The sequence below is a fragment of the Triticum dicoccoides genome, chromosome 5A (assembly GCF_002162155.2).
Source record: "Triticum dicoccoides isolate Atlit2015 ecotype Zavitan chromosome 5A, WEW_v2.0, whole genome shotgun sequence".
Taxonomy (NCBI): Eukaryota; Viridiplantae; Streptophyta; class Magnoliopsida; order Poales; family Poaceae; genus Triticum; species Triticum dicoccoides.
The window spans coordinates 580,893,750-580,903,267 of NC_041388.1; the positions used below are offsets into that span (position 1 = coordinate 580,893,750).

General features: G+C 44.3%; 1 protein-coding gene across 1 annotated transcript; it reads left to right on the plus strand.

Moving 5' to 3' along the window:
- Positions 1-2,939: 2,939 nt before the first annotated feature.
- On the plus strand, positions 2,940-7,615 carry LOC119303032 (kxDL motif-containing protein 1-like). The gene is made up of 3 exons (XM_037580112.1): positions 2,940-3,267; positions 6,835-6,987; positions 7,172-7,615. The coding sequence occupies exons 1-3, from the start codon at positions 3,146-3,148 to the stop codon at positions 7,275-7,277; spliced, it is 381 nt and encodes a 126-aa protein (XP_037436009.1). The 5' UTR covers positions 2,940-3,145; the 3' UTR covers positions 7,278-7,615.
- The last annotated feature ends 1,903 nt before the right edge of the window (positions 7,616-9,518 follow it).

A 9,518-nucleotide genomic window follows, 5' to 3' on the forward strand; every position in this document is an offset into this window, starting at 1 on the left:
AACCTCTCCCTAGGGCAAAACATGAGCAACACCAGAATTCCATGGGTGTTCGATTCATAACAATGTAACTAGATTATTGACTCTAGTGCAAGTGCGAGACTGTTGGAAATATGCCCTAGAGGCAATAATAAAAGTATTATTATTATATTTCTTTGTTCATGATAATTGTCTTTATTCATGCTATAACTGTATTATCCGGAAATCGTAATACACGTGTGAATACATAGACCATAATATGTCCCTAGTAAGCCTCTAGTTGACTAGCTCGTTGATCAACAGATAGTCATGGTTTCCTGGCTATGGACATTGGATGTCATTGATAACGGGATCACATTATTAGGAGAATGATGTGATGGACAAGACCCAATCCTAAGCATAGCGCAAGATCTGTAGTTCGTTTGCTAGAGCTTTTCCAATGTCAAGTATCTTTTCCTTTGACCATGAGATCGTGTAACTCCCGGATACCGTAGGAGTGCTTTGGGTGTACCAAACGTCACAATGTAACTGGGTGACTATAAAGGTGCACTACAGGTATCTCCGAAAGTGTCTGTTGGGTTGACACGGATCGAGACTGGGATTTGTCACTCCGTATGACGGAGAGGTATCACTGGGCCCACTCGGTAATGCGTCATCATAATGAGCTCAAAGTGACCAAGTGTCTGGTCAGGGGATCATGCATTACGATACGAGTAAAGTGACTTGCCGGTAACGAGATTGAACGAGGTATTGGGATACCGACGATCGAATCTCGGGCAAGTAACATACCGATTGACAAAGGGAATTGCATACGGGGTTGCTTGAATCCTTGACATCGTGGTTCATCCGATGAGATCATCGTGGAATATGTGGGAGCCAACATGGGTATCCAGATCCCGCTGTTGGTTATTGACCGGAGAGTCGTCTCGGTTATGTCTACATATCTCCCGAACCCGTAGGGTCTACACACTTAAGGTTCGGTGACGCTAGGGTTGTAGGGATATGTATATGCAGTAACCCGAATGTTGTTCGGAGTCCCGGATGAGATCCCGGACGTCACGAGGAGTTCCAGAATGGTCCGGAGGTAAAGAATTATATATAGGAAGTGCTATTTCGGCCATCGGGGCAAGTTTCGGGGTTATCGGTATTGTACCGGGACCACCGGAAGGGTCCCGGGGGCCCACCGGGTGGGGCCACCTGCCCCGGGGGCCACATGGGCTGTAGGGGGTGCGCCTTGGCCTACATGGTCCAAGGGCACCAGCCCCAATAGGCCCATGCGCCTAGGGTTTCCAAAGGGGAGGAGTCCCACTAGTGGAAGGCACCCCTAGGTGCCTTGGGAGGGAGGGAAGCCTCCCTTGGCCGCCGCCGCCCCTAGGAGATTGGATCTCCTAGGGCCGGCGCCCCCCCCCTTGGCCCTCCTATATATAGTGGGGGAAGGAGGGCTTTTGAGCTACGCCTTTGGTTGCCTCCTTCTCCCTCTCCAACACCTCCTCCTCCTCCATAGTGCTTAGCGAAGCCCTGCCGGAGTACTGCAGCTTCATCACCACCACGCCGTCGTACTGCTGCTGGAGCCATCTTCCTCAACCTCTCCTCTCCCCTTGCTGGATCAAGAAGAAGGAGACGTTACGCTGACCGTACGTGTGTTGAACGCGGAGGTGCCGTCCGTTTGGTGCTAGGATCTCCGGTGTTTTGGATCACGTCGTGTTCGACTACATCATCCCCGTTCTTTGAACGCTTCCGCTCGCGATCTACAAAGGTATGTAGATGCATCCAATCACTCATTGCTAGATGAACTCATAGATGGATCTTGGTGAAATCGTAGGAAATTTTTTTGTTTTCTGCTACGTTCCCCAACAAAAGTGGCCCCGAGGCTCCTCACTCCAAGCCCAAAAATCAGAGATCCTACGAGTACATAAAGGTATCTTTACAATTGCTTCCGCATCGAACGGTGTGAAGACAGCCCGCACCAGCTCTTCTTTCCAAGTTGCTGTTGATGTTTCTATGAGCTCTGAGACACGTCGAGGTGGATTCGGTACCAATGAAGCAATCGGTCTCCTGAAACTCTCTCTTGGGATCCAGTTATGATTCCATATATCTGTCTCTTGTTCATCACCTATGCGCCGAATAATTCCTTGAGCAACTACATCTCTTCCATCAAGTATCCCTCTCCAGATTTGGGAGGGGTGAGAGCCTAATTTTGCATCCAAAAGGGATTGATCTGGGAAGTATATCGTCTTCAAAATTCTTGCACTCAACGACTCCGGATCATCCATCACCCTCCATGCTTGCCTAGCCAAGAGAGACAAGTTGAACAGTTCCAGATCACGAAATCCCATACCTCCCATATATTTTGGCATAGTCATTATATCCCATGCAACCCATGCTGGTTTCCTTCTGCCTCTTTTGCTTCCCCACCAAAACTGTCGAATTATAGTTGTAACACTATCACACAGCCCTCTTGGAAGCCTGAAACAGGACATAGAATAGACCGGTATAGCCTGGGCCACCGCTTTTATTAGCACCTCCTTTCCAGCACACGACAGTAATTTGCGCATCCATCCTTTCACTTTCTCCCAGACTCTATCCCTCATATATTTGAAAGTGTCGTTCTTTGAGTGTCCAACCTCAGTTGGCATACCCAGGTAACGATCATTGAGAGACTCATTGTGCACCTGAAGTTTTTCCTTCACCCCGTCCCTTATTGTTTGAGGACAACCCTTCCTAAAGAAGATGGATGACTTTGCATTGTTTATTTTCTGTCCGGAAGTGTTACAATAGAAAGTTAGGAGGTCTGATACCTTCTTTGCACCCTCCACACTAGTCTTGAAAAGCAATAGGCTGTCATCTGCAAATAGAAGATGGTTAACGGCTGAAGTCGTGGGTGCCACCTTGATACCTGCCAACAATGATGACTGAGAACTGGATTTCAGGAGGCAGGAAAGGCATAGGACCGTACAAGCCCACACAATCTATCAACTTAACGGCCTGTTCACTCCGTCTCCGTCTCCACCGATCTAGACGCCTCTCCGTCCACCGCCCTCGCCGCCGACGACAAGGCTGCCGCTGTAGCCAGCGTCAGAGCCGATCCTACAGCCCCGTAACCTCGCCACCGCCACACGTGACGCCCCGTACCAGCCCACGACGAGGGGGAGGAAGAGGGGGGTGAGCCATGGAGAAGCCGCCGGGGGCTTCGCCGCAGACCGCCGCGGCAGCCGCGGAGGTGGCGGCGCAGTTCAGGTCGCTCGTCAGCGCCGAGGACGTGGAATCCGTCAAGCAGGCGCAGCACCTCATGTGAGCGATTCCCCGTCTCCGACGCCTTCGCTCGTAATTTGATTTCACTTCGATTTGCTCCGACACATGAGAATACCGCCCCTAGTTTTGCCACAGATTTCGTAAAATCCCAGTTTTATGATAGTTTTTTTTTTTTGCGGGTATCATAGGTTGTTTGTGTCTGCAGTAGTATGCCTCACCTGTGAGTGCTTGCAGTGCTGGTGCTTGGTTTAGAGCCGTAGGGAGATCTACTTATTCCTCCCTTCAAGAGTTTCCGAGTACGAATTGGGTTGAACAATGGTAGATGATGTGAATTCGGTGTATTCTTTGATATATGAAGTAAACCTGAAAGTCGGGTTGTGCCTGACTGCCCGGAGATCTTACCAAGCGGTGGCTAGAATTTCTAGGTGGCATTCACATTTCACAGTACATATTCTTACAAGTTGACATGAAGAAGGAAAATCTGTGTCCTCCAACATAATTACTTGTTTTCGTGATCTTTTTATTCTTGTACAAGTTGTGAAGCTTTTTAACTGGTGAATGGATTTTGGATAGAAATCTGGGATGTTATCGAGTTTGCTGGTAGCCTTCATTTCGGCACAGGGTCGGAGACAGGGGAGACTGGCAGGAGCCATGGCTACTCCGTGCCCTCTTAAGTGCATGCACATGGTGCTGTTAATCCTTACAATATCAAATAAACTTTTCATTGCCTCATACTTTGGCCCCTAATAGTTTGATTCATCTGGCCGCATTAAATTATAATTCTTGGCTCATCCACTGTTTCCGCATCCATGTTTATCCGATAGTAAGAGCCCCCTGCCACCTCTTAATTGGACCATTGTTAGGAGTGACTGATGAGTGGAAAGAGCTTACGGAGTTCAGCTAGTTGCTGCTGTTAAGTGATGGTTTGTAAATGTATAGGCGGTTGTTAGTGATGGTTCCGTACTACTGTTTACATGAGCATACCATATCGGTGGCCCTTTGCCATGTGCACATTTTGAGTGTTCCACTGTTTATTTCTGTCCTCTTTTCATCCTATTACCTCCTAATTGGGTATTTGTTAGTGATGACTGATGAGTTCAAACTAGAAAGAGCTTTTAGAGTTAAGCCAAATGCTCGCATTTAGTGATGGGCCGTCAAATATATGGCTGGTTATAAGTTTCATAAAAATTCCAAGTGCTATGCTTCTACTATATGTGCGTACAACATTATCTCTGTGACACCGAGGATAATAGAACTGTTGATGTCCCTTTGCCTCATCCAGTTTTTGTCTCCACTGTTTGCCTATTTGTTTGATTGTTTTCCTCTTTGCATCCAAAACACCCATATACCCGTGCATCCCTGTCCAGATGCCCCTGAAATGGTTCATGAATCAAATCTGATAAACATGTAAATAGGCAGTACTAGGCTCTATTGCTGGGACTTCTGATGCTATCAATATCATGGAGACACCTTACTGTACACTTACACTTTTGTTTCTCATTTTCCTCCCACACTTTTGTTTCTCATTTTCCTCCCCGAGCACTTGCGATGCTTGCTGTGATACTTCTGCTTCTTTTTGTACGGGCATGTGGCGTTCACCTACCCTAACCTTGATTCTCAGACAAGAGTTTGTATAATTTGTAAAGGATTGCACTGAGATTCTAGTCAACCTAAAACAGCTGTAGAATGTGCTGTTAGTATTTTTTTTAAATCAAGTACATGTTAGGCCCTGCTTGGATTGAGTGTAAAATCCATGTGCTCCCCACAATTTAGCTCAAGTTTGAACTGAATACCGGGCAGCACACAAAATTTACATCCAATCCAAGCAGGGCCTTAAAATTTACTCTATTATACTTGTAGACAATTCCATGTGGTTTGTATATGTTGTTTAGGGAATGCATGTAATTTGAAGTGGTCATAGCTTGCGAAAAAGTTAAGTGCTCTCATTCTTACATGTGTAATGAGTCAAATTATGTTTCATAGTCATATATAATTTCTCAGAACCCACCAATGCTCTGTACCCTATTGGCTCAACAGTTTTGGACTCCCAACAGGCATAGGGTGGTCATAGTTCCTAGATCTTGTAATTAATTGCAGTAATTCTCGTTAGCACGCAGGTAATGCACGTGCCACTTTCCCTCTTGAACTCCTACTTTCCTTTCTATAAAATATCAGCTTTCGACTTTCATAGATGGCATCTTGCCCTGGCAGATATACTCGCTACGCAGATATCGCTAGTGATTTATTCACTGTATATTCTATTCTCCAATTAAGCATGCATAATATTAAATGATAGATTTATCCTTAGTACGCCAATGATTGTTATTGGTCTGATTTCCTTGATAGAGTTGTATGAGCTGTTCCCTTAATGGGATAGTTGGGTAATTTGACTACTCCATCCACTTTCCGACACTGTCGTTTGTACATCAGCATGGTTCAAAGCGTAACTGTGGCGACTGATTTCTATTATAATATATTTTAAAACCCACACCATTATGTCTTTTCATAGTCTTTCTTGAGACAAAGTTGCACATATAATTTTTCATTTGTCTAATCTAAAAATTTCAAAGGATAACGGTATTTCAGTTTCGAAAGTTGGACTTCACCCATGCCTCCAAAACAACAGCTTCTAGGGAATTGCAGGGAGCATAGCACAACTGCTCATCTCAATTACTTGGGGTTTAAGTTCCTGATTTTGCTTCGTTGTCCTCATGCCAAGATAACATGGTCTGGGTCACCGGTCATCCACTAAATTAGTAATGTGCTAATGGCAAACCATAAGACCTGCTATTCACCAGTCAGGTCCATTCAGTAATGGATATTGCTGGTATTACGAAAAGAATACTTCTGTCCGTTTCATTTTTGGCCATAGACATGTGACATTTCAGTTTCCCTTTTCCACGCGCCATGCTTTAGTGTGGGCTGCCTGACCTGACCCTGTGACGTGCTAAACTTGGTACTGGCCCCAAGATCAATTGACCTCACAAGGTTGGAGGTATGGCCCCGAGGACCAACGACATGCCAGCCATGTTGCTGAGTTGAAATGGAGGGAAGGTTGGGGACTGGGAGATCTTTACTGAATACTGATTGATTGTTCTCATTACTTGGGTAATCCATCTCAGGTACAAGCTGTCCCTTCTGTAGGGAAGATTGACTTGGACCACAAAATTTGATCTGTACTTGCCTAACAAGCCATATCCTCATTTCCCAAGTAAATTGAAGTCTTGTCTAATTAAATTGGTATATTTCTGACCCTCACTTTGCCCTATGGAAAAATGTGAGCTTCCAAGTTTAGTCGGTACTCTTATGCAACAAATGCTGGTAATCTTGGCCTTGGTGCCAACCCAGCCTGCTTCCCCCCTTTCTGCAAAATTCGTGCCATGGTAACGTAATTAGTAACATCTCTTAGTAGTGGCACTCTTGTTTTCCTTTTTTGGTGAGAGTGCTTCTCACTTAGGGCATTTTAGCTAAGGAAACATTTAGGCTGGCATCAATTGCGTTGTTAGACTTGTGTAATTCTGAATGCTTAAATGACATGTATCTACTGCATGGCAGTAGAAGTTTTCGGAATTGTGGTCTAATGATCATCATACTGTAACTTTGCAGACTGGGGCGATTGCAAGATAGTAATGCAGTTCTCACACATTTCAACGAGTATTCTGAGCAATGCTTTGCGGAGGTGTCCAGTGACCTTGCTAGCAAAGCTCGCCTTCTCAAGTCGATGAAGGATGATCTTGACCATATTTTCATGAAGCTGAGGTACCTTCTTGCGTGCTTATTCTTCTTCTAAAGTGTCAGCTGCTTTTTAGTCTCTATTCTATTACTTTCTAGTGCCGTTTTGTCTATCTACGGGATGATTCTCTTCTCCAAGAGTGTTATTTGAACTGTACCTCTATAGTAGTTCTCCGGAGCAGCTAACTTGTCTTTTATGCTGTTATTGTAGAAGCATGAAATCAAGGTTAGCAACAACATATCCAGACGCTTTCCCTGATGGCGCGATGGCAAAGACCATGGACCAAAGACCAGATCTTGAAACTCCTCTGGAATAGTCAGTTTATCACCTAAACTTAGCATGTTAGTGACGAGATCTGCAGCGAAGATCCATTCTTCATGAGAAGTGAAGCAACAAGCTATCTTCATCCTTTGTTTTGCTGAAAATTGCAGCATTTGTTCTTCCAGAAGCTTCTGCATACACATTTTGTGGCGTGTGTACATAACTGGACTTGGTAGATTTATGCCTTTTGCTTCTTTTCCTTGTGTATATGTGAGATGGACACCACGTAATTGTTCGGATGGTCGCTGTAGGGTTTAAGGTTATATTTGCAATATGCTCCATGTTTGTAAGATCTAGTGTGACATGGCCAGAAAACAAATGGTAATCTGGGTACCTCGTTAGCTTCGCGAGCACAATGTGCATTGCCTATCTGAATGCTTGGCTGGGAGCATTCCGCGATGATTACGGCAGCTATGCCCTCCGAGCAATCTGACCTCGCTTCCATATGGTTGCATCTGATTTGATTGTCAAGCAGGGCTGGTTGTTGTGAATTCCTTTTCGTTAGGGCAGTTAGGCTGAAGTATACGATAATGAACTAACCAGTTAGGCTAGTATACGATAATGAACTAACAACGATGTATTTTTCAGAATAATAGCAAATTAGATCTTTCCTTGCAAAGTATTTAGTTCAGCTTAAGTGTTTTTTTTCCTTTGCGGGGAAATTATGAGGGTTTGTGGCTATAGACAATGACTGGAAGAGGTGTAGAGCTCACGGGAGTGAGAGACATTGCAAGGCGGGAGAAGGAAGACAACCTATTTTGTCGTATCCTATCTTCGAATAGGGTGGACACTGTGTACCCTTATTAACATTAAAAAATGTCGGAAGTGAGGGACTTTTATCGTGGCGCGAACAAGTTATGTACCCTCAACAAAAAAGTGGCACATTGCTCACGCCAATTCACACCGTTTTCAATTGCTACCCTATTCTTATTTTTTTTGTATTTTTCTTGATTCTCTTTTCTGCTTTTCTGGAAAGAACTTACTGCTCCCTCTGTATAGTTGCAATTTGCTTACCTCGTAGTACAACCGGCCGTTCCACATTTACTGCACTGCTCATGCCTTCCACCCTGGCTGACATGTGGGTCCAATGTCTTGTACTTGGGCTCGGGCCTCCGTTCAAGCTGCGAGGCCCAAATGCGCGTATCAATTTGGGCAATAAATCGCTTTGCTTTGATTGCTCGGGACCTCTCTCGACTCGCTCTTTTTATTCTCTCCCATCCGGGCCGCACCACACCACACCACAACACCCCCTCGATCTCTCCTTCCCCCATCACGCCCATTCACTCCCTCAACCCTCGCCCTACCCAGGGGCGGAGCCAGAAAATTGAGTTAATGGGTTCACTCATTAATCTATTGTGAAACTTTAGTATGACTAAGTCAAGTATAATGTCCTATTCCACACTATCATATAAGTTATAACAAGAGTATAGCACCAAAAGGTAGAATTGCAAATTGAAATGTGATAGCACTTATACTTTATACATAGAAAACAAAATACTACAACATTCACACACAAAAAACGCAAGACATATTAGTTTGATGAAATTATAAAAAATTATTGTTTACATGTAGAGTAGTACCAAAATAACTTCCTGATTTCAGGTGCAGCTTCTTGTTCCCGAAAACACCTGCAAAAATTTCAAGTTAGTTTCACAAGTGTATATATAATACCATCAATAAAAAAAAGCATGTACTCCCTCCGTCCCAAAATAAGTGTCTTGAGTTTAGTACAAATTTGTACTAGAGCTAGTACAAAATTGAAACACTTATTTTGGGACGGAGGGAGTACAAATTAATCACTCACATCAACTCGCAACTTGTGAAAAATGTATCACTCGCAACTTGCCCCTGTTGTGATCCATGAAAAGGCAGCAACACAAATAAATATGGATCATCTTAATTATATTTCTTTGTACAGATGGTTTCATATGACTACTTAAATCAACAATATTTGATGCACTTTACCTGCGTCTAATGGGTGGCCTTTAAGTGTCCATATCATAATCTGAATCTCGTGATTGGTTTCTGCTCGAGAAATATCGCCCCACAGCCAAGATCAATCAAAGTTCAGGAAAATTAAATTAGAAAATTAGTGCAAGGGGCATTACCGCGCTATGCTAAATAGAATTTGCATAAGGTGATGTGATCTCTCAGTATCTTGAATATGTACTGTGTGCCGAGCTGTTGTTGCTTTCTTGCGGGCTTGCTGCTGGAGACGGCGATGCACCGCCGCCGT

Coding starts and splice junctions, on each gene's coding strand:
- LOC119303032 (XM_037580112.1), top strand. CDS start 3,146: ATGGAGAAGCCGCCGGGGGCTTCGCCGCAGACCGCCGCGGCAGCCGCG. Junction 3,268..6,834: donor AAGCAGGCGCAGCACCTCAT/GTGAGCGATTCC, acceptor GTAACTTTGCAG/ACTGGGGCGATTGCAAGATA. Junction 6,988..7,171: donor CATATTTTCATGAAGCTGAG/GTACCTTCTTGC, acceptor CTGTTATTGTAG/AAGCATGAAATCAAGGTTAG.